Raw genomic sequence first — 25801 nt, forward strand, 5'->3', positions numbered from 1 at the left:
TCTCCTTCTCCGGTCTCACTGTCTGGAAGGGGAGACAGGGCCAACATCCTTTACTGTGGGTTATATACTTCTGCGGCACCAAACCCACTGTAGCCTCCAGCGGCTCCATCCCGGAGAGCTAATCGCTCAAGCACTAAAACAATAGTGTCAGGAAGTTAAACAGATGGAGGTGTATTCTTCCAACTCTGTGGAGTCTCTGCCTTCCTTCCTTCCTGTCCCTGAGCCACTTCAGTCAAGGAACAATTCCAAAGCCCTATTAAAAAGTAACTACAAAGGGGAAAAACAGGAAGAGTATGGAACAGGGGCCAGAAGCTAAACTTGAATGGGGGTGGGGGAGCAGAGGAGAAAGGTTTTCCCCAAGACATGGGAGCAGCCAGTCGCCCCAATCAGCTGCTTGGCTCTGCAGGTCAGGATTTCCTGACACACTTAATGCACATTTTGTTTTACTTTAGGCGTTAAGAGCAGAAAATTGCAGTCCCTGGCCCCAGCTGAGACAGCCTGAGCTATTGGACCCAAAGGATTTTCAATGACTTTAGAAACCTGGAGTTGCCCCTGGCTGAAATCAAGAGCTGGGAGATACCCATGAACCCCTCCTCTGTCGGGAACCAATGCAGGCATATTCGCCAGTATTAAGTCCAGTCTAATTTTAAGTGACTTGAGGGATGGGGCTCCCGTCCCTTTCTTCGGGGAAACTATTCCACAGCTTTCTCCATTTTGACCAAGATTCTCCAAAGTGACCAGTGGTTTTGGGTGCCCAACATGACACACATTTAAGGGGCCCAATTTTCAGGCCTGGAAAAAAAAATCAGGCCTTTTTAAAGGCATCTTAAGTTAAGGGGGAAGGATAGCTCAGTGGTTTGAGCATTGGCCTGCTAAACCCAGGGTTGTGAGTTCAATCACTAAGGGGGCCATTTAGGGATCTGGGACAAAAGTCTGTCTGGGGATTGGTCCGGCTTTGAGCAGGGAGTTGGACTAGATGACCTCCTGAGATCTCATCCAACTCTGATATTTTATGAAGACACCCAAAATCTCTAGCCCCTTTGGAAAAATCTTGGCCTGAGTTACTGAAATCCACACTCATCATTTTGGCAGGAGAGAACCCCAATGGCACCGGAGTCTGTTACAAGGGAGCCTTTGCAACTTGCACAAGTGAGTCAGTGGCTTGGGATTAGGAACTAAACCTCTTAGTTCCACACACGAGGCAGTGCAGGGAGCCTGAGTTCTCCTCTGGTCTGGTTTCACTTCTAAAGGGGTTTTAAAAAAGAAAATCAAAACTGCTTTGTTGCACAGTCTCTTCATCAGCTGGAGACAGTGGGCTGGATTTAAAGGGGTGCTCAGCACTCACAACTCCCCACTGCCTTCAGCTGGAACCACAGGGGCTCAGAGCTTCTGAAACTCAGGCCCGTTACATGGAACACACAGGAGAGTGGGAAATGCAGCTGCACTCTGCAATGAGACACCAGGGGCACTGGATTTAATCCAAACCCCACGTCCCCGCACACAAGAATGTATGAGGGCCACTCGTGCACTCAGACAGGTGCACCTTATGTGAAAAACTATACGGACAAGCTTCCCCAGAGGCAGGACTTCTGAGGACAGACAGGCATTCTGGGAAGTGCTCCTTTTCTAGGGTGATGAAATTCATAAAAAAAACAAACCTGAGCCCTGCATGTTTCTCCCTCCACCCAAGCTCGGGGCAAAAAAGCACCCAGCCAACACAGCAATTTCAGCCCTTGCTCCATGTTTGAGCTTTGTGTTCTTGTTAACTTAAGCATGCATTTCCACAATCTATCTATAAAGGCAGCCACGCATGACAACATACTGCTCACACAAACGGGCACAGCTCAGGGCACAAGGAAGAGGAACCAGAATGTCACCGTGGGTGGCAATTAGCACACAAAAATAATAGGTATCACTGCATTGGATTAAACAGAGAGAGTGTCCGACGGTAACTCACTCCACTTCAAAGGACTCAAATGACGTAGATCTGACCCCCAACGCAGGGACACAGAGCAGGAGATGGAGAGAGACAGAGGTGCAGAGATGGAGTGTCTAGACACTAAAGTTATGGGTGCATTCGAAATGCAACAACATCATTACAACTTAGAGACGAATCAAAACCATAATGATTTTTCTGTCTTCTTCCAGCCATGCCTCGGGGGGTTGGTTCAGTTCCCAGGGAGCCAATACTTGATCCATGGGTTTGTTGTTTTGGCAAAAACAAAACCTGCCCATGCCCAGCAATGATTTGAAAACCAAGACAAAGCTACCTGCATTTTTGACCATCACTATTCGCAGCCTTGATAGGCCAAAACTAGAACCACTTATCTGTCCTCAGTCCCGCTGCTAACCTAGGAACGTGTATAATTAAAATGGGAGCCAGGTAAAAGATACCAGTAACCCTGGTTTGGAGGCATGTGGGGAGGGCACAAGGGGACTGGGCTTACAAAAATCAAATGCTTTTGTTTTGCAAAACCTAAATCTGCCACTTAGTTTTGCTCATCTCTAAAATCAACTCGGACAAACTAGAGAGTTAAAGGTTCTGTGTTTAACCTGGATGGAAAAAAATCTCTGCACTGAAAGCATGAACCCAAAAGCTTGTCTTTTTCACCAACCAAAATTGGTCCAATAAAAGACATTCCCGCACCCACCTTCTCTCGACTAGAAGAGAAATACATCCAGCAGATGTGACTGTTATGGCAGTGCATGCACATGACCAGGGCCCCTTTGTGCTACACATGGTGTTCAAACACATAGGGAAGAGAGTCCTTGCCCCAAAGAACTGAAAAAAGCAGAAAAGGTTTTTTTCTCCCCTCTTTTAATCTATGAATAAGAACTAGGTATCAAAGGATGAGAGCTATTAATTTTAAAATCTTGAAGGATATGGTAACCAGAAATCATCAGTTCAATTTACTTAGTTTAATAAGCCGGTTAGTTTTAAATGCAAAAATGTATTTTGACCAAAAAAAACCAACCAACCAACCACGCACACCTTTCTTCTTATATATCCAGCACATTTAAGGAAGTTGTATTTAATAAACAAATTAAAATGCATCTTTTGTGCATTGAATTTGAATTTCCATCCAGAGCTTGACACAAATCACAAGTATGAAAGGTATCATTCACCATTTTCTATCAAAAAAAATCTGAAACCCCCCCCCAAAATTAAGCTATATAATTGTTTAAATAAATGTGTACAGAAATAGTGTAACCTTCTGGTTAGCAAAAAGCAGCACCAATTTTAGTGCAAAGGTTATAATTAGTTGCAAATCAACATGTTTTAATGTTACCAACCAATGAGAATCAACCTCTCTTTAGGGAAATAACTAAAGTACACATGCAAAACACAATTAAAAATGATGCTTTAAATCAAGGTTTCCTGATGGTTGATTTAAATCATGATTAAAATCGGGGCTTTAAATTGCTGTGATTTAAAAATCAGTCCACTCTGATTTCTAGCTGCCTGTTGAGCTCTTGGGACAGGAGTGGAATGGGGAGTTTCGCTCCTCTTGAGGAATTAATCCTCAGCCCTCTCCACAGGGACCAATCCATTCTTCTCCTATCCCATGCACCATTTCAGAGCAGCCACTCAATGCAGCTCCACTACTCTGTAAATAGCCGCCTATTCAATAATCCACTGGCTTTAGCTTGTAACTTGTCTGTTGGCTGCGGTTCAAACATGGTTTAGCTGTGCAATTCCAATCTCATTTCTGTTTTTTCCACACACGCCCCCACCTCCCACTCCACTGGATGCCTTTAATGCAGACCTGGTTACTAAAGTGGTAATAAAGATCAAGTCAGTGCCTGGGTCTGGGGAGAGGAGCCAAGGATCCCTGTGTCAGTGCTAGCATGTCTAAGCCACAGACATTCTCTGCGGATGAAGACGACTGCCAAGGGATCTGACCTTGCCTGTACACAAATTGGCACTGGTTTACTTTAGCTGGTGCAAGCCCCTGTGGGGACACACTTATTTCAGTTTAAGGGTGGCTGCTTCTAACTGATTTAAGCTAAACCAGAGCAAGCCATACAAACTCAAATAAGAGTGTCCACACAGGGATGTGCACCAGTTTAAATAGCATTACATTCTGATCTTAATTACTCTGGTGTAAACTCTCTGCCTAGGCAAGCCCTAAGAGTCAAGAACTTCAGCATTTTAAGAGCCCTGGTGACCCCAATTGTTTCTCTTGGCTGTCATCAAATCAATTAGCAAAACATTTTCCCAAAAAAGCACCCACTAATTTCAGGTGCCCAACTTGAGACACACATGGACTTTGTTCAGAGGTGATGAGCACTCAGCTCTAGCAGAAAACCAATGGGCGCTGCTGGTTCTCACACCTCTGCAAGGTAGGCTGGTGTATGAGACAGCGGCAGCCAAAGTCAGTGGGCTGTTTTGAAAAGTCAGCCAGAATCTCTCTACTTCCGCTTCTTCCCCCTTTACAGGGAGGATGATTTCACAAGGCCCTAGATACCCAGATTCGTTTGCACCCTTGTCTGGATCAGCCATTGCACCTGCACTATGTAACGGCACTGAAGCAGCAAGCGAAGGGTTACCCAAAAGATATCCACAATCCCCAGCACCCCATAGAAAGTCTATGGCCTGAGTGCTCTGAATGCTGCAAACCCCAGCCCCATCACTGATCTGGATGGCACGGCAGGGTCAATGCACTCGGGTAACCCAAGTCAATGCTGCTACTGTATTCATTAAAGCAGAGAGGGTCTCATTGTAGTCTAGCCAATCAAAAAACCACCATCTCTCTCGCTCTTTTTTTTTTTTTGGTTGTTGTTATTTAGAGTGACCCAATAAACAGCTGAAGCAGAGAAAACGCAGGAAAGGTCCATTGAACGGCGCGGCCAGCGCAGGGCTGTTTGTGAAAGGCAGGGAGAAAGAAAACGAGGGCTTTTGTTCTCTAGCCATGCTCCCCGCCCCCGACTCCGGACACAGCTGACGCATGACTCCTCCATTTGTTACTGCTGGGCTTTCTGGGCTGTTCTGCACTGCATGAGGGGGTTTAACCCCCCACACCCACTCCCGGACGCTCCCCACAGCCTCCCGACTGCCCAGATTTCATGCCAGAGCCCTATGCTACAGCATCTCCTTCGGTTCCACCGCAGTGAAATGGGGATGTGCCTGGCGATGTTGATTAGCTGGAGATTTTCCTTTCGGGTGGTTCCCTCCCGGCCCCCAGAGTCAGTTCTGACATTTGTGGGGGGTGGGGGGAGGGGAAGCTGGAGGGGAGGAGATCTGACACCAAGCGCTTTTGTTTTGTCATTAGGAAAATTTCATATTTTTGGGATTGCGGAGATGGCACCCACAGGCTGGTAGGTGCTTGCAATCGGGTAAGAGTCACAGGCCAACAACCCAACATCAATATCTGGAATTAAAGCCGCCTGATTTTCAGGGGCGCTGAGCTACCGAAGATGATGGGAGCTGAAGGTTCTCAGCACCTTTGGGAATCAAGTTACTCTTATTTAAGGGCCTAACCTGTGCACGGAGCAGCCTGACTATTAATATTCTGACCACAGTTCCTGCCCGAAAGGGTCCGAGGGCCCAACCCTGCAGGGTTCACTACTGGGAGCAGCCCCAGCGAGGCAGAGAAGAGTACCCAGACAGTAAGCGCTGGGCCCTCAGCGAATAGACCTAGGACAACAACATCAGGGCTTCAGAACTGTCTTCTCTGCTACCTGCCTGAACGTAGCCCCCTGCTCCCCCTCATCCCTGCTCTGGCTGGTCAGCATTGCATTTGTGGATGCAGAGCCTGCAGTACACCCTGCCCCAGCACCACCCAAAGGGCTGATCATTTGGAGGCGCAGCCAAGAAATCCCCTGTAACACAAAGATTTAAAATCAATATTCTAGGGTGAGGCAGTTTTTGCCCGAAGGCCATTTCTCTTGCACTGAGCTAGCACTTTTGAGGCCATGTCTACGTTCCGGGCACGACAGCAGCATGTTACAGATATTAGGGACTGCCTTTCAGTCATGTTACCAGAGCACCTGCAGCTCCCACTGCACAGAAAATCAAATGAACACTGAGCAAAGTCAACTCATCCTTAGACACAGCAATTTAACAAGCCACTGCAGACACATGCTAGTGGGCTAACTGGGCTGCTCCTCCCACTCAAAAAAACTTTCCGGAGCTGGATTAGCACTTGGTTTCCCTTTGCGGGGCCTCATTCACCTGCTCTGGATTACCAGCTACCGGCAGCCACAGAGCCTTATCCCCTCAGTCTGAATTCCAAGCCACGTTCCTGTTTAGAATGATTTCTCTAGGGTAAGGACTGCTGGAGAGGCCTCAGCAGCCCCAAAACAACAGCTGCTGGGATCCGTAGGCAACATCCACCGTCACTGCGTAAGCACTGGTGTGCAAGAGAGGCAGAAGTGCCTGCCTTCCACCCAGGGCTCTTTGGGTTTCAGGGTCTGAGCGGAAGGAAGGACCACCCTGAACTGCCCCTTCTCACTAGATCAGAGCTTTGTGGGCAGGTTCTGAACTCTCCAGCACCCCACTCACCTTCTCTCTTCACCTGCACAGGACTGGACTGGAGAGGGAATTACTTCAGTGCAAAAAAAAAAAAAAAAAAGGGGGTGTTACAGCACTGACGGCCCCAGATCCAAAGCCCCAAGAAATTCTGACAGTTTGGAGAAGATGCAACTCAACAGCCAAGCATTCAGGGGCTTGTCTGTAGGATGTCCAAAGCTTCCCAGGCTTTCAGACCCATCTACCCATTAGCAGAGATGGGTCTGAATCAACATGCCAGGGCCAGACACGCTCAAATCTGGGGGCATTCAAAAAAAAATCCCAAGATGAATGTTGTGGCACAATCCAACATGATCAGAAACACTGCGGGAAACAGGAGCTTAGCTACATCACCCCGTCAACAGTAAACCGTAGCCATGTCCTGAGTCATTTAGATGCTCACAGAAGCAAGAGAGAGGTGCCAGTGCCTACACTAAGCTAAGCTGCATGGTGGTGACCAGGACACCATCACTAAACGACAGCCGGGAGACAGCCACCGAGCTGCAGACTAGCAACAGACAATGGCGCAGCACCATCCATCCGGAGGCTCCAGCCAAGTGATTTAAACACCAGAGGCAAGGAAAATGTAACCAAAATATCCACTTTCAAAAGTGCAGCTGAATAAAGACAAGCAGGAGGAAAGTTCTGTCACTTGACCAAACAGCCTTCCCCTGCCCTGCTTTCATTGACATCCCTGGGAGCTACGCGGAGAGCAACCGGGGGAAGATCAAGTCAATCCTGGCCTTGCTCACTGTAATAGCTACGTCCTGCAAATCCTCCATATGCTCGTTTCCCATCGACTTCAACCAGAATTTGGTGCATGCAGCCAGACCCTGCAAGAGAGAGGAGCCAAAGGCAGAACCATTTACCCAGACCTTTTTGAACTTTATGGTTCAGATAAAACAAACCTAGGGCTGAATCACCCCAAGTTTTTGGCCTGCGCTGAACAGGATCCAAGTTTCCTCAAAGTTCCAGGGGTCTGGAGTCAGGATTTCAGTTCAGTTCCCCTCTATAGTTTTGGCTCAACTAAAACAGTCTTGCTTTGTCCAGTTTCACTAAGAGATGGAATGTGTGTGCGTGTACACACACACACACACACACACACACACTCTCTGAAGTTAATTCAGGTTAAAAACAAACAAACCACCAAACAAACAAATCTATTAAACTGAAAACATCAACCTCAAACAAACAGGCACCCAGAGCGGACTCTCAGGTTTCGCGTCACTATGGAAACACGTTCACTATAAAGAGAGGGGAAATCTCAGTGGTTTTGCTCTGTCATACAGAAAGACATTCTGCATTACGGGTAGGGAACACTTTAAAAGCCAGATTTCCATACAGGCATTCTGCTCAGCTGTTATTTGTTAAAATGTGGTTAACAGAGAGAAAAGCAACTCTAAAAATAACACCTCAGCATTCCAGATTAAGTCACCACCAATGACTTTCCTATTAAATCTGCTTCGTTTGCAAGTCAAAACAAATTTTTCTTCTCTCCCCCACTCTCCCAAATGCCGGCACTGAAAGCTCAGCCTTGGCGTCTGGAAATTTAAGCTGTGTTTTTCCTGCTTCCTACAGTATCATCAGCATCAAGGACCGAGGAATCAGAATTTAGCTGGGCAGCTGCAGTCACAGTGCACAATTCAGAAAGCCGCCCGGGAGCCAATGTGAGAAGTAAGAAGAGGCCATTTCCCTCTGTACAGTCACATTTCTGAGATGAACCCAGTCAAAAGACCAGCTGAGTAATAAAAACAAACCCATTGTTGTTTAGTTATGCAAGATAAATATGCATTACACATGCATGTATGCCAGCTCAAAGCTCTGACAACACTCTGACAATGCCAGCTGTTACGTTACTGCCACTCCTCAGGTATGTCTGGTAGTTATTTCATGTAAAATAACTGTCCTATTAAAACCAAAACAAACTGCAGCCCTGGGAACACGTGCACTGTGTTCATTAACTAATTAGTATTTGCATGGCACTCAAGGAAAGAGCCATAGACACGTTCCATGTTATCGCCAAGTTACAGTTATTTCCTCATAGTGCAGTAGCGCCAGAGGGTTCCGGCCACACTGTGCTAGGCGCTGCACAAACACATAACTAAGGCAATCCCTGCCCCAGAGAGCTAACAATCCATTACCAGCGTTGCCCAGTGATTAGTCTGGAAAGGAGCTCTCTTCTCTCCATTTCTATGGCAAGAGAACCCATGGCAGGACAGCAGAGAAAGCAAAGCCTCACCCTTTTCAAATCAGTCTGAACAGACTAGAGGGCCCTCGCATGCAAAAAAAACTTTATAGACAGGAACAACTCCATCAAAGTCAGCGGGGCTGCTTACATATTTATTTTTGCTAACTGCATGTATTGAAACTAGCTATTAAAAGAGCTAGAGAGACAGCTCACCAGCTGTCCCCAGAGACGTACCCTTTCCTACCTGGGGGAGGGGAGGATGACATTTAAACACACAATTTAGCCCTGATGCCTAGCACTTGGTTTTCACTTCCCCTCCTCTTCATAGTCAGCCTGAGCTGAACCAATCAAGCAGTGGTGGATCCATTTACAGGGCAGGAGACTAGGGACAGTTCCACAGAACCAGCTGGTGTTACTTTGTTCTCTTTTGTGGTGTCTCTTGCTTTAATTGCATTGGGAGCAATGTCCAAGTGTATCTTTATTGCAGAGGGAGCCCAATGTAGTGCATTGTGGGTAGGGCATGAATTGAACAGGCACGTGACACCAGGATTTAACAGCACTTTCTGGAAGCTGCTACGTGAGCTTCTAAAGGGGCTCAGATTTCCATTGTTTTAAACGTGTTTCTAGACTTGGCAGGGCTGTCTTCCCATGTTTGCAGACAGCCTGAGGCAACAGCTCTAACAGTTTTGTCTTCACTGCACAGTTAATCCAGGCTCTTACCTGGGATTTAGCCCTGCATCCTCTACCATCCACACAGAAAAGCCTCTGACCCAGGTTTGAAGGTGCTTTACGCTAGTTTACTCAGGTGGAGGGATGGGTCAAAGCTGAGCTCTGCTCCAGTCTATCCACTTTGCAGTAAGGATGGGAGCAATCCCGCAGCTCCCCCCCAAAGACAGACAAGTTCACCCTCAATTGATTGTGCTGAGCACTCTAGGATTCTTTCCCAAAGAATCATGGGATACAGCCCCAGACACACGGGGCAAGGACATAACTAGTGAGGTCACAGTAATGCGAGAAGGGCCTTGCAGTGGGGATGCTAGGCTGACCCAGGTGCCAGTCACCCAGATTAGCAGTGCAGTGAAGACACAACCTGAGGGTCTGATGCAAAACCTACTGAAGTCAGTAGGAATCTTTCCACTGATTTCAATGGGCTTTGGATGGGGCCCGCCTCGAGAGGTGTTAACTGCATCCATCCAGCTCAATAGGATGTTAACCCTGAGATGCTAACTATGACAGTTTAAGCAGCAAGGCCACTTAACCATTTCAGATGTGTCTGTTAAAAATGTAGGATTAAACAGTTTAAATGTAGATTAAACAGAAAACTTGCCCCTTGCAATAAAATCCTGAATGTTTCTCCAGATAACCAACACCGAGTTAAAGCTGGGGGGGGGGGGGGATATTGGGGGGGCGGGAAAGGCACTCAAACAAATCAGTTTTACATTGCAGTGCACTGCTGCTTACATTGCAAAGAGAATGGCTCTCTGGGGCTGTTTGGATAAACCGCTTAGAGCATCAAATCAAACTTTTTAAATTAAGGTCACTTTTACGTAGACTGCAAACTATCTGGACCGTCAACTCTTTGGGGCAGGGACATTATCTTTGGATCTATAAGGTGCTCGGCACATTTATAGCACCAGACAGACAATTTAATCCATTGATGGGCTGTGTCCCATCACTCAGCATTCCCTTCGAAGGGTCCAGTTTCCCATATGAACACATTCTCATAAACTCCCTTTGCAGAAGCCATTATTCGGAAAAGATGCACAAATTCCGCCACAGACCGAGCGCACGCTGGAATTCCACCTCCCAGAAAGCAAAGCCATGGGTAAAATGCTCTCCCCACATGCAGCCAGCTCAGCCGGCATTGTATCCAAATCCCATTTCTTAGCAACGGCTTCTCCTCCCCCCTTGCTGGGTCCATGGGAGATGGAGATATTTGTGAGCTGCAATAGCCCCACAGCGCTGCAAAACCACAGTCCTCGTATTTATACAACTGCCTGAAAAGAAGAGCCACTGGGCAGCTCTGACTGAAATGGTGCTGGAGAAAGTACAGATTAGGTGGACACTGGGCCTTTAAATGTGGTCTGGCGTGACCTAAATAAGCTCCTAACTGCTGCTTCAGTTATATGTCCTGCACACTGGGGGGGGGGGGGGAGGGAGATGGGGACACAGTGACTGGCAATTAGTCAAAGTGCCAGAAAGGATGGGCCTGCCCATCGAGATGCCATTTCAATGACAAGCCCAGCTGAAGTGCAATGGAGGAACATACCGTTCGCTAGCACTGCTGGACTCGCTGGCAGTGGGTGACAGTCACAGCCCCCAAAGGGAGAGCCAGGCTTCCTAACACCCAATGGTACCAAAGCGGCACAGGCATCCCTTTGTTATCCCATTAAGAAATCTCTCTGTGAGCAGATCCTGTTCCATCCCCGAACAGTAAACAGCCAATACTCCTTCGCCCCTCCCCTCTCTCTAACTGAGGTTTGACCTCATGGCTCTATGGCAATGCCCTGAGCACGAGGAAGGAAGCACTGGAATGGGTTCCCTAGGGAAGTGGTGGAATCTCCATCCTTAAAAACCTCTAAGGCCAGGCTTGACAAAGCCCTGGCTGGGATGATTTAGCTGGGGTTGGTCCTGCTTTGAGCAGGGAGTTGGACTAGATACCTCCTGAGGTCTCTTCCAACTCGAATCGTCTATGAGTCTAAGGAGTGAAGGAGATTCTGTAACACACCCCAATAGGGGACATAAAACTAGCCCTCTGCAAGGGACATCAGTCTTGGTTCTCCTCCCACAGGTTCTTCCTACTCGGCCCCAGCTCCTCAATATTAGCTTACAATCACTACAGCCTGGGCTTTATCACGGCTTGGTTTCTGGAGAACTAAAAGTTAGTTAATTATACTTCAATCAAATCAAAGCCAGCTACTATTTATTATCTGTATTCCAGGAGTGCCTAGGAGCTCACTGTGCTAGGGCTGGTGCAAACACAACTAAAAAACAGTCCCTGCCACAAAACCCATTGCAGTCAATGGAGAGACTCCTCTTAGCATCAATGGCCTTTGGATCAGGCCCTCTGAGCCTAAGTCACCGGTTCAAATCCAACACTTGGGTGCTACTGATCTGGGTAGATGTGATGTGAATTTGACAGTATCCAGACCCCAATATCACTGGAACGACTCAGTCCTAGTAATCTCACCTGGGAGGCCAAGGAATAATTGGCCAGGCCAGGCTGAGCACCCACAACTCCTTCCTCATCCCTGCCAGGTGATCCCCCTAGGGCAGGGCAGAGGCATGATGGAGGGGTGGGTGGGGAAGCATGAGCCTGCGGATAAAGAAGAGGTTTCCGTTTCCAGGGCTGCCAATCCAGCACTTAAATCCATTTACACCCCAAACAGAGCCAGGCTCTGGAAGGTCTCTCCCTCCTATGGAAACCGAGACAGCAATCTCCAGGTAACACAATCCTTATACAAACATACTTGGAAGCCTCTCCCCATCCCGCTTTAATGGTATCAAACAAAAAAAATCCTGCCTGCCCGGCTGTTTATGTTCTTCTGCACTTGTGCACACAATCACCACCATCTCAGCCCGCTTCGCAGCTGGGGCTGCACCTTTTGGAACAGCGCCAGAAGGTAGATCCCCATCCAGGAAATACCAGCAGAATAGTGCCCTGTGGGCTGCAGGAGACATATCGCGCTGCAGCTTGAGCTCAGAGGAGAGCACTCTGTGCAGACAGGATCTCTGCTCCCCAAACCTAACATGGGAGGCCAGGGGAAGAGAGGTTTCCTCTCCCACAAACAATACCACATGAAGCACTGGTCCCATGGGCAATTCACGTTATTGACGGATCAGCTAACAGCAGCAGGCCTCTTTTTATTGTCCATAGTATAAGTACAGCCTGGGTAGCAACCGTACAACGTAAGAAGATGCAGCATGTGTGTATAACAGAGCTGAATGGAGACATCAAGATGATGTCTTGGAGATGGTACAGATAGTGTGGGATTGCTTGCTCCATAGGCATCAGCAGGAGATCTGCTGAAGCCAGGAGGAGAATACACACTTAGCCTGACGAACAGCTTTTCATGAATCCCCATTATAAGCACTGTTCCTTTGTTGGACCAGGTGATGAAGCTGTGGCCCAATGCATAGAAAAGGTTTGAGCCAGGAATGCACAAAAGCCAAGTCTGGAAAAAAAGGTTTTTGGCCATGTGTTGATGAATACATGGTAAACTTCTAGCTTGGACAAGGTGGATGTAGTTTTAACATGTATTAGCAGGCCAAGGTAAACCCTAGGCTCTCCCCTGACCCTCAATTACAGGGATTCTTCATGCATCCACAGGCATTTAGAGCCAGATTATCAATGTTTTTCTAACTTCCATTCACAGTCCATCAATAGGCAGCAAGTTTAAAACATAAGGAAGAACTTCTTCACAGAACACGCAGTCAAAGGCATGCGTCTGACGAAGGGGGTATTCACCCACGAAAGCTCATGCTCCAATACGTCTGTTAGTCTATAAAGGTGCCACAGGACTCTGTTACTTTTTACAGATCCAGACTAAGACGGCTACCCCTCCGATACTAGTCAGCCTGCGGAACTCATTTCCAGGGGAGATTGTGAAGGCCAGAAGTATAACAGGATTCAAAAAAGAATGAGAAGTTCATGGAGGGTAGGTACATCAATGGCTATTGGCCAAATAGTCAAGGACACAACCCCGTGCTCTGGGTGTCTCTAAACCTCTGACTGCCAGAAGCTGGGACTGGACAACAGGATGGATCACTCAATAAGCTACTGGGCTAGATAGACCATTGGCCTGACCCACTATGGCTGTTCTTACGTCTCCAAGACATATTGATAGATAAGATAGATACACACCCACACAGCCCCTGGAGAAAGAACTCAGTTTCAGTCCCCAGAGCAACTTCCTTAGCAGCAGCCTGGTGTGACTAAAAGCAAAGATGAAGTTGCCACAACTGCACTGATTTAACAGTTTGCCATTCTCCAGCTGTTCGGTCACAACACAGAAACACTCACTCAAAGAGGAACGAATAGGCCCTTATACAATACAATCATAACAGCAGCAATGTCAAAGCATATTCCTTCGGAGGCCCGCCAAGCCATTTCCTAGCCTTAATCCACAACACCCCTCTTAGGTATGTAGCAATGTGGCCACGTTATCAATGGGGAAACTGAGGTACAGAGAGGGGGGGGTGACTTGTCAATGCTGAAAGAGGGAGGGAGTGGCAGTGTCAGGAATAGAACCCAGGAGTCCTGATGCCGAGTCTATGGTTCTAACCATTAGACGACCCTCTTTCTGCCAATCAACAAAAAGGAGAAGTACTGAGATAAGAGCCCCCCAGTTGATCAGAGGATTTTATTTGGGGGGCGGGGGGAGAGGGGAGGGGCAATCACACCAAATATCCAAGCAAGTGTCTCCTTCACTGTTTTTACCAATAAGGCTGCCAGCAGGGGGTGATGCAAGCCAGCTCTGTTCCAGCACCATGCCCCCAATCCCCCTTTTCCAACCCCTGCTGCGAGTCCTGGGGTCCTGCCAAACTTCTGAACTCCGAGACCCGAGCCAGAGTGCACGAGGGCTTCAGTACGCTCAACCGTTTTCCCACCAGGAGAAGTGCCATGAGCAGAACGGCGCCCCCCCCCGCGCCAAATACTCTCCCAGCCAAGAGCCAGGCCCCGCAAGCGCAGGGGTATCTGCCAGACATAACAAGAAGCAGATGATGTGCTCTAAACAATGTCACTACACCCACCCCTGAGAGAGAGAAGCAGGAGGAAGGGGGAGGGAAGGAAAACAGACTCAATGGTGCGTTTGTGAACTTTCTACAATGTTGACAGGGCCAGTTTCTAGAAAACCTGCCATGGGGCAGGAGGACCAGACAAGCAAGGCCTGGGGTGACACAGACAACATCCCAAGAAGCCTCTTTCCTATCTGGGATTTTGAGAGACCAGGGCTCTACATGGGCAGGGAGCTGTTCAAGGAAGTTGCCTCTGCCATGCGGACTGGCTGTTAATCCCAGTGCTAACTACTCTGCCCTGTAACCTATTTAAATCTGGCCTTCCCTCCCTCCCCAGCTATCTGTGCAGTAATCCCAAAAGTTTTAGTGGTGATCCACTCTCCAGCAAGCCAGATCCAGGGCTGGATAAGCATGGGTGGGGTGGGGTGTAAGTCCTGATGGAAATGGATCTTGCTGACCCATTCTGGTTTGAATCTCTTCATCACTACTGGGCCACACTTCAACTTCCCCCATCCCATCAATGGAAGGAACCAGACAGAATGAATGAGCCAGCTGTGAAACACAGCATTAGTTACCCAGGGATGGGTGGAAGGTCCCTGAACTCTCACCACTGAGCCAAAGCCACTATCCTAGTGAATGAATGGCACAGTGCTCTTTTTGACCCAGAGGACTGAGAAGTGGTTGATGGGCATAGCGCTGCTTGCAGAGACATACCAAAGGATGCTTTGTGGGTCTCCAACATTGACCTGAGAGCCCCCTGTTCCCTTCCTGTGTTATGCTATGCCAACTCCCTTCCCTGAACCTCTCATTTGATCAGGGTCCCCAATGTTTTCCCAACACGTGAAGGTTTCATAACCCAACTCCTTGTTGACAAAAAGCAGCCACTACTCTACCGGCTGTTTTGTGCATCACACATCCCCCTAGAAGGGCAGGCACAATTCCCACCAGCAAACCCTGCATCTGAAGTCAGCAAGAGCTGCAAGGGGCTGGTGCTACATAGAAAGGTCCAGGATCTTGCCCTAGAGTATGGCAGTTCTGCATCCTCCACTGAGTGTCCTACTAGGCCAATCCCCATGGTCTTCCTCACCATGGGGGAGGATGCTTGGGTCCTTTCTTTGCAACCTGGACAGGCCCAAAGCCATCACAGGAAGCCAGAGACTGAGCAGATGTACTGCAAGCCTCCAGCAGGCTGCCAGACTCTCAAATAAAATATTTAAGAGGTCCTGATTCTAGCTCTCTGCTCCCTTCCGCTAGCTGCATCAGATGGCACGCATTTCTCTGGTTTCTCCTAACAGATATTCCAGCTTGACAGCAAGCCTGCCAGAAGGATAATGGCATAAGGGAGAGTAAAGAGATCACAGAGGGCAGCTATTTACCCACTCCTAGATAAAGGCAAAAAGTGCTGCCAAAATACCTTCAACTGTGCTCCTCTCCTTCCCAAACAGCCTGCACCATATGCTCCGGCCTCCCTCGCCATGCCAGGGCTCAGCTTCTGAGCATCAGATACACAACACAAGCCAGCATCAGAAACATGCTAGGCAGAGACCGTGCAAACTCATAGCACCCCCAAGCCAAGCCAGGCATCCCTATCCTGAGAAAAGGGAGCATGCACATGCACCGCTGCTGTGAGGAGTAAAGTTACACCACACACTCCCCAATGGTTACCTGCACTGTAAAGCAGCTAAGGACCCCCAAGTGGTTTTTAGCCATCATGTCAATAACTCAGAGCACCAAATCTCAGGGGGAATCTGTCTTCTATGAAGCGAGTGTTGTGTGGGAAGGGGGGGAATGAAACACAAAGCCTGTAAGTCAGGGGTAGGTAACCTATGGCAGCCGTCATGAGCTGATTTTCAGTGGCACTCACACTGCCTGGGGCCTGGCCACCGCTCCGGGGGGCTCTGCATTTTAATTTAGTTTTAAATGAAGCTTCTTACACATTTTAAAAACCTTATTTACTTGCCATACAACCACCCCTGCTGTAAGTGAATCCTGGGGCGGGCGTTCACAGGGTCTAAACCAGGGGTGCTCAATAGGCAGACAGGGGCCAAAGCCAAACTACCAGGTGCATTTGAAAAGACACCGAAATCTTATTTACTTATTATTACTGAGGGGGGGCGGGTTACGATGATTTTCTCTGGTGTCTGGACTCAGACAAAAATAATAATTTACTGCCCCGGTAAAACCACAGCGTCCCCCGGACTGAGCTCTGCTGAGACCCACCAACTCGTCGCACGAGTGACCCACCCGCGGGGAAGCGAGACTCGCCCCGGGGCCAGGCTCCCGCGCCCCGCCGCCGCGCCTCACCTCCAGCGGGGGCAGGTCGGGGTCGAGCTGGGTGAAGCTGTGCAGCACCACGGGGCTGCCGCTCTCGCCGGCCACCTCCAGCCTCACGCCGTCCCACAGGCTCCGCATCCTCCGCGAGCTCTCGAACATGTTCTCCGGGCTGCCCGCCCCGGCATCGCGCCGCTCCGCCCGCGCTTGGTTCACCATGGGCGCCGCCGGGCCGCTAGCCCGCCATCGGGACCCGCCGCCCGCCCGGCCCGGGCTCGCTCCGCGGGACCCTCGCCCCGAGCAGCCGGCGGCTCCCGGCTCCCTGCGCGCAGCGGGTTTGTCAGGCACGGGGCAGCCTGGTCCCACCCACACATGGGAGCAGCCCCGATGTCGGCCCGCCCCGCCGCGGCGCTGGAGCTGGGGTGGGCCCTGCCGGCTGGAAGGGGAAGGGCAGCCGCGCGCCTCAGGCCCCAGGCGGATCTGCGGGAGCGGAGACTCCGGCAAGGGCGGGAGTGGATCACCGCAAACCACCCCCGCCGGAAGCTGGAGCGGCGGGTTGGCAGAAGAGCTGAGCGCGGGAGGCGGGGGGGGGGGGGGGGGAGAGCTGCTCTGAGCTGGGAGACGCTCAGCGCTTGGGAGAATCTGGCCCCAGCTGTGAGTGATGATGAGCCCTTGAAAATCTGACCCTGGCAGGGAGCTTTAAAGGGCGAGAGACACACAAGAGAAACCCGCAGAGAGAGAGGCCGGGCTGGTCTAAGAGCTGCACCCCTGTAACTCAATCTATTTAAAATCATTCTAGTCACAACAGTGGAGGCTCTGCTGAGACAGATTTAAACCCCTTCACGCCTGGTTTATGGTGATTTAATTTATCTTGGTAAATTATCAAATTAAACTCAATCAAGTAAGCAAAGACTATAAACTCCTTGGGGCCTGTGTTTGTACAGGGCCTAGCACAATGAGGTCCTGGCCTAGGACTGAGGTCCCTACGTGATACAGTAATAATAATAATTCAGTTTGAGGACATGTTCATTAGTGGTTTGCATGGGAGTCTAAATAGACTATAATTTGATTTATAGAAAGCGACAGAGAGTCCTGTGGCACCTTATAGACTAACAGACGTATTGGAGCATGAGCTTTCATGGGTGAATACCCACATGTCATGCATCCAACAAAGTGGGTATTCACCCAGGAAAGCTCATGCTCCAATATGTCTGTTAGTCTATAAGGTGCCACAGGACTCTTTGTCGCTTTTTACAGATCCAGACTAACAGGGCGACCCCTCTGATACTTATGATTTGATTTAGTTACACCATTGCAACCTTTGTAATATAGACCAGATCAGAGAGAGAGATTAACCCGTAGCACCGTGCATGTTCAACGCACTGAACAATCACATAACTCCCAACAGTCCCTGCTTTCGGGGGGACTGTCCTGCTTTGACCCTTGAAACCCCACGTCCCAGCTGAAGCAGCTCCTGTCCCACAGGGCTGGTTGGGCATGGCTCCCCACTCTGGGCTTTGCAACCTGGTCCCTGGTGCACAGGGTTTCAGTGCTGTTCGGGTTTGGCTTGGACCCCCTGATGTGGGGGGGGGGGGCAGGGTAGTCACCAGGCAAAATTTGAGTAGCACCATGCACTCAGATTTGGCCAGGTTGCCCTGCAGCCATCAAGGGGCTGGGCCAAACCTGAGCAGTGCTGCAACCCTGTGGCGCCAGGGACCAAGTCACAACGGCCGGAGTGGGGAGCCGAGCCCAGCCAGCCGCATGGGACAGCCGCTGCGGAGTGAATCCAGGACAGGCTCGCTCTGCAGTTGCCTACCCCGGGGGCAGCACCTGACACACACCTCCCACTCCCGGGGGGCAGGACCTGTCCCACTTTAGCCACTGGAAATGTTGGGAGGTATTATGCAATCAGTAACTACCGAGGGCTGCCCACTTCTGAAGCCGATCACGGCCAGTGCCACCATTGTTCAGAAGAGGAAGCTGAGATACAAGGAGGTGAAATAACTTGCCCAAGATCTCCCAGCAAGTCAGTAACAGGATTGGGACCATTGGTCTGATCCAGCATGGCCAGCCCTAGGTGCCCTCTGTGGGTGCAGAAGGCCTGAGAGCAGAAGCAATTCAGTCCTGCTGTACCAGAGATCAAGGGGCTAGAGGTGAAGACTCCTAGGCAAATGGGTTACAGCAGGGCTGAATTTGACCCAGTACATGGTTCATGATGCCAGGGGGTTGTGGATCTTAACCGATGGGCTCTGAGCCCCCAAACAAATGCTGAATCCACATATTGTAACTATTATTAAGTACAAAGAGAACCAGGCAAAACTGTTCATTAGCTGTCACTGTTGCTAAAAGGTGCAATCCTGCAAACATGGAGTCCCAATCCCAAGGTCAGAAACTGGACTTTCATGTCTGTGTTTTTCAAACAGCTGAAAGAATATTAAATGCTTTGTGTATTCAAAACCCCACAGCCATATTACCTAGGAGAACATCAGGCTGAGATAAGTACATCCAGCTGTATTTTTAGATTAGCACATCAGCAGTTGGAAGCTTCTGCCAGGAAGATGGGTAAAGAAAGGGTTAACAAAGCCAACACTAAAGTGATAATGATTCAACTTGAAAGTTAACAGCCCCCTGAGATGAATGAGAGTAATCCATGCAATTGCCCCAGCTATCTGCAGACTCAAAATGGACAATGGTGGATCAGTTGCCTCTCTGAAAGGTTAGGACACTGGAAGGCTAGAAATTTTTCCTTGTGTTCTTAAACTCCAATTTAGGTATGTTAACAAAGAGAGAAAATGCAGGAAACCAGCAGAAACCCTGAACCTACAATCAACAGACTTTTCCTCCTTTTTGGGTTTGAACGCAGTCCTGTCAACATCTGGAAGTTATAAATACGGACACATGGGGAGGTGAACAGGGGCACTCCTTTGAAATCGGTTGGATGGGTATTTTTTTTATAGGGACTCAGTAGAAAAAAAGAGAGATTTTGCTTAACACACAGAAAGTGTCCCTCCTAAACAGAGCGAGTTGGCAATCCATGTGTGCGATTGCTAAAATTCGTGGCTCTAAGCCAGGGGTAGGCAACCTATGGCACACGTGCCGAAGGCGGCATGTGATCTGATTTTCAGTCGCACTCACACTGCCCAGGTCCTGGCTACCAGTCCGGAGGGCTCTGCATTTTAATTTAATTGTAAATGAAGCTTCTTAAACATTTTTAAAACCTTATTTACTTTACATACAACAATAGTTTAGTTGTATATTATAGACTTATAGAAAGAGACCTTCTAAAAATGTTAACGTATGACTGGCATGCAAAACCTTAAATTCGAGTGAATAAATGAAGACTCAGCACACCACTTCTGAAAGATTGCCGACCCCTGCTCTAACCAGTATCTAGATAGGCATGTGGTGAAGGTATATCTCCATATAATAATGTCCCTATCTCACAGAAGTGGAAAAGGCCTTGAAAGGCCATTGAGTCCAGTCCCCTGCCTTTACAGCAGGACCAAGTACTGTCCCTGACAGATTTTTGCCCCAAATGGCCCTCTCAAGGACTGAACTCACAACTCTGGGGTTAGCAGGCTAATACTCAAACCATGGAGCTATCCCTCCCCTGTAGCCCTCACTTCCTCACTGCATTGGTACAGCTGTGCTGCTGTAAGCGCTCTAGTGCAGCCATAGCCTTAAATTGTAAGTTCTTTGGGGCAGATACTGTCATTTTGATGTGTTTGTACAGCACCTTGCACAATGGGGTCCTGGACCATGACTAGGGCTCCTACACACTGCCACGATACAGACTAATAATCATCATCATCATAATCACTTTCTGTAGGCAGACCCCTGCCTTATGCACCAGTCTCCAGTTCAGCTGTGTTTGTCCTTTACCAAAAGATGCAGCTCCACTAGATGATTAATTTTTGCTGGTCCCTCAGTTGGCCACTAAAGACAGTTTCCCTGGAATAATCCTAATGATAATGGGTAATAAATAATACACAACAGGAAGTAAAGTACAAGGTTTTAAAAATAACTGGACGGTTTCCTCTCTGTTCTCCTGGGATCTTTCTGGGCCTAAAAAACAAAACACTCAAACCACAGTCACCGGCCCAAGCGCAGAACAGTTTCAGTGCCATCCCCACGCGTTCAACAGTTATGAACTTGCCCTCCCAAAATCATGAGATTATTAAAATGTTTCATGACTTTTACCCCAATTGGGGGTTCCTTACCTCCTACTTTTGATCATGTAAGATGCACTCAGATCACATTTTCATGACTTTCTTCATAACCATGAAGGCTAGAAATTTACTATTTTTTAAATGAGGCTTTCACATGACTCCAGGAGCTGGGGCTTTAAGAAAAACATGAAACATAACACTTGTGATAAAATGGCAATGCGGGTTTTACCCACAGCAGAAAGGTTTCACAGCACGTTGAGTGCTTTGGCCTAACTGTGCTCCCACTGACATCTGTCCATGGTAAAGCTCCTATTAACTAATATGGGACTAGAATTAGGCCAAAGTGTAGGAACTGAGCATGGAAAATCCGTCCCTTTGTGTCCCTCTCTAATCAGTGCTGGAACTATACACACACACACACACACACACACACACACACACACACACATATCTCCACTCATAGGCTAGAGCACCCATGGGGAAAAATTGGTGGGTGCTCTGCACCCACCGGCAGCTCCCGCCCCCCGCCACCTCCGCCTCCACCTCCACCTCCTCCCCTGAGCGCGCTGCGTCCCTGCTTCACCCCCTAGCTCCCAGCGCTGCCTGCCGCAAAACAGCTATTTCGCGGCGGCAAGGGCTGGGAGGGAGGAGGGGGAACGCGGCAGGCTCGGGGACGAGGCTGGGCTGGGGCAGGGACTTTGGGGAAGGGGTTGGAATGGGGGCGGGGATGGGGTGGAGTTGGGGCGGGGTCAGGGGGGCACGAGCACCCACCGGCACCAGGAAAAGTTGGCACCTATGTCTCCACTTATACGCCACCTCTCCTTGAGGCTGTGTCTGTGTGGCCCTGCTCTCCCTCTCTCTCTCCTTCGCTTCCTACCAGTTCCTCTTTTCCTTCCCTCCCTGCCTTGTGCGTTTCCTTTTCCCTTTGGTTATTCCTGTCTCCCTTCTTCATCCCTCCTCTTTGCCTGCCATAGTCTTCCCCTTTCCCTGTTCATTTATCCGCCCCCAAATCTGTGCCCCACCACACCAGTCACACACACACCTCCCCTGTGCCTCTCTCTCTAGTTCCTCTACTGCTCCCATTTCTTACTCCTCACGCAGTCTCTCACTCCAGGTTTCTTCATTTCCTCTCTCCTGGGGTATCTCTTCCCCCTGCCCCATTCCCTGGGGCCACTTTCCTCATGTCCCCCTTACAGAGCTCCCCCCCCCCATCCTACTCCTAGATTTGGCCTATCTGTATAGCCCAGGGCTCTGTGCCGGCCTCCTCCAAACCCCCAGGGGGCACACTTTCTCTAATACAACCTACTGTAAACATTCCAGGGGGGGAAGAGGTATTGAAAGGGTTGGTAGGAGGTGGCCACGTGGCCTAAGTCAGGTCCCTTAGCATTAGCACTGATCATCATCACCAGCGTTGCTTTGCAAACAATTTTAATCTCCATATGACCCCTGAGCATGGATCATCACTGCCACTTTACAGATGGGGAAACTGAGTCAGGTCCAACACCCACTTTCCAAGCCAGGCCTCTGGATCACTCTGCGTCCGTCCGCCTCTTGACCCCTGCTTCTTCGAAGCACTAGACAGCGCCCAGGAAATGGTTAGTAACCTCATTCCTTGCACAGAACAATCAGCAAGACCGGGCTGCCTGGTGTAAGAGGGAATTTACATTAAACACACCAATGTGTTTATATCCAAACACTCAAAGAACAAAACCCATCCCAAGGAGAGAGTTCAAATCCCACAGAGACGATTTTAATCGCATTCAACCCCTCTGAGCCCCAGGTTTTTTTCTGAGCCTCTGATCTGTCCGATATTCCAACACTTTTCTACTGGCCAATCGGCACTGCTCACCTTCAGGGCTGCATCAGTGTTTCTGTTCTAATCCTCGGGTGCCAGGCCTCAGGCTGGCTGGAGCAGCAGCACTTGGGGAGCTTATTTGAAGACAATATTATATTTAGAAACAAGGATTCAGCGTCCCCTCTCCCCAAACTGTACTTGCCCATTTAACAATTTATTTTGGAGAGGTTAGGAAACCAGGTGATTGCCAATCCTCTGAAACGGCTCCCTGGCTCTCATACCAGTCCGCCATCCTGAGTCATTTAAGAACCTCTTCTTTTCTGTGGTTTGCATTCTCCTTACCTGACTGCCTTACAACATGCCACAGAGGGGGAAGAATGTCTAGTGGTTAAAGTGAAGAAGAGCACGGCTTTATTCCCAGCACTGCCACTGACTCACTGTGTGGTCTTGGACAAGTTTCTTAAATTGTCTGAGCCTCAGTGACCCCATCTGTAAAATGGGGGTGATGATACTTGGCTCCCACACTGGGGATGTGGGAGCTGTGAAGCTCAATGCATTAATGGTTTTAAGATGGTTTGAGACAGAAGGTGCCAAACCCACACAAATAATGATCACGGACTGAGTATGCTGCTTTGAAACTTGTGTGTGGCCTCCTCCCCTCCCCACCCTGGAAGTTGCATACACACCACTCCAGTGGCCCCCAGAACCTGCCTAAGGGGCTGGCTGGGACCTCCCAGCACCAGGGTACCGTGGGGTGAATTGAGGATGGGATCACAAAGCCGTCACTTTGTACCACTCAGTTTCTCTTAGTTTCCATTACAGCCTGATTGACGCTTTGTCACTGCGGAAGGGAAGGACGCAGAAAACGGACCCAGCCCTGCTGTGTCCCAGTCCCCAGGATAGCAGGGCCCTCTCTCGCAATCGGGTTTAAAGATTCATAGAGAGGCCCAAGTGTTTGTTTGAACTTCAGGACGAAACCATTGCAGCTGGGACAAGGGGGTCCAGAGGGCTCTGTCCTGCTTCCCAGAAACAAGAGGAAAGGGGGAAATGGATTAAGTCAATGGAGATAGACACACCTACCTCAAGGGGAAAGAGGGAGCAATACATGACACATCTAAAGCTTGCCCAGACTGGCTCTCCAGACCTCACCCTGACTTCCCTGTACAGCTTTAACCTCCTGTGCTCGGCCCCTGCTAAGTGCTTTCCACCTGTTTGTATTTCCTACAGAACAAAACAATCCCACTGCAATCCCGCTCCCCACGCTGCGTGGTCCTTGCTTTCCCATCCTGACGCTGGCTCAGCGAGTGACAAAGCAGCCCCCCGCCCCATGCACCAATGTGCCGTCATCACATGCCGATGCCTCACATGTCAATACGTCGTTTGGACAAATCCCGCACATTCCCATTGCTATACACTGACCCTTCGCTCCTTATCTGCATGCCCAGGTCTCTCCACCCAGGCAATGCACAATTCCAGAACGTCTGTTCATAGGGAACATTGGCATTGACAAGTCCTGATGCATAGGCTCATGTAACTGTACAAATATCTCAAGCAGCTGCCCTGGGCATGTACAGTGGTGTCTGAGTTATTCAATGTACATCTCCCTCAGGCCTCTGAAAACAAAAACGCTAACCGAGAGGAGCAGGCATCAGAGCAGAGAATTCGGAACTCCTGTTCTCAGCTCTCCATCCAGGAGTGGACAGGCACATACCATCTAATCCTAGGGGAGTGTCCCCCAGAATATTATCAGCTAGTGATGTCTGTTGCTTCAGAGAGTTTGATAAACTCCCAGGCTGAGAGGCAGTGTGGCCTAGTGGTCTGTGGGGAATGCTGAAGGCTGGGCATCAGGCTGTCTGGGCTCTAGTCTCAGTTCTAGCACTAACTCACTATACGCGGTTGGATAGGTTACTTCAATGCTCTGTGTCTCAGCTGTCGTCTTATTTTACCGGGGTGGTGGAGAGCTAACTTCATTGCTGCTTGTGAGGCACTCTGGATCATAGAATATCAGGATGGGATGGGACATCAGGAGGTCATCTCGTCCAACCCCCTGCTCAAAGCAGGACCAATCCCCAGGCAGATTTTTGCCCCAGAACCCTAAATGGCCTCCTCAAGGATGGAACTCACAACCCTGGGTTTAGCAGGATAATGCTCAAACCACTGAGCTATCCCTCCCCCCCAAAAAGCAACAAAGAGTTCTGTGGCACCTTATAGACTAACAGAAGTATTGGCGCATGAGCTTTCGTGGGTGAATACCCACTTCGTCAGATGCATGTGGTGGAAATTTCCAGAGGCAGGTATAACTATGCAGGCAAGACTGATTCTTGAAATTTCCACCACATGCATCTGATGAAGTGGGTATTCACCCACGAAAGCTCATGCTCCAATACTTCTGTTAGTCTATAAGGTGCCACAGGACTCTGTCGCTTTTTACAGATCCAGACTAACACGCCTACCCCTCTGATACCTCCCTGCAAAGGACTATGGAGTACAAAGTGTTATGAATTATAGCCAGGTCGTCTGTTCAGCTTGACTTAAACTGAATCCTGAACCAAAAGTTTTTTGTTGTTCCATTTTATTTTAACATAATTCCATTTGTGTGCCCCCCTGAATTTCCTGGTCCAAGCCAGGGCTGGACGATGTGCGTCAGAACACATCACACTCCCATCCCAACCAGCAACCCCGAAGAACAGTTTTAGGACTTGTTTACATAGGGAAATTCATTGGAATAGGAATGACAAAATAGCTCCTCTGGAATAAGTGTGTCTACATGGGAGCAATTGCAGAATTACAAATAGCTATTCCACTTTACATTCACATCCTATCTAAATCTGGAAAGATTTTCCCAGGTAGACAACTCCTAATTTCATGAGCTACTCAGCCTACTGTTTCAGATCTGAGAGGTCCGCACCACTCGACTCAGCCTCAGGTTCTGGGTGCTTCGCAGGACTGAACCACTGAATCTTTTGAGCTGATTGGGATTCTCTGTTTTGCTGATTAAAAAGCCTGACTCTGGCTTTGTACTCTGTGCCCTTTGTACCCAGTGGCATATTATCCAGCTGGGATATATTGCTCCTCCTAAGCAAAGCCCCTGCCCCCACAGGCAGTCATGGACAGTGACAGTGCTAGCC

The 25801-nt window shown here is 49.2% G+C and overlaps 1 protein-coding gene across 6 annotated transcripts in view; it reads right to left on the minus strand.

Annotated features, from left to right (window-relative positions):
* The window catches only part of RALGDS (ral guanine nucleotide dissociation stimulator), a 102440-nt gene that overhangs the window by 24893 nt on the left and 51746 nt on the right, over window positions 1–25801 (minus strand). The window contains exons 1-2 of one of the 6 annotated variants that reach the window (XM_039506593.1): window positions 16743–17284; window positions 15853–15930 (exon numbers count right to left, since the gene is read on the minus strand). The exons of 2 other annotated variants lie outside the window; for them this stretch is intronic. In XM_039506593.1, coding sequence (XP_039362527.1) covers window positions 15853–15930; window positions 16743–16928 — 264 coding nt within the window. In that variant the 5' untranslated portion in view covers window positions 16929–17284. Of the gene's footprint in view, window positions 1–15852; window positions 15931–16742; window positions 17285–25801 lie in introns of those variants that run through there. 3 more of the 6 variants (XM_039506594.1, XM_039506595.1, XM_039506598.1) reach the window with 3 other exon arrangements.

The sequence above is a fragment of the Mauremys reevesii genome, linkage group 19 (assembly GCF_016161935.1).
Source record: "Mauremys reevesii isolate NIE-2019 linkage group 19, ASM1616193v1, whole genome shotgun sequence".
In the NCBI taxonomy this organism is placed as follows: domain Eukaryota; kingdom Metazoa; phylum Chordata; order Testudines; family Geoemydidae; genus Mauremys; species Mauremys reevesii.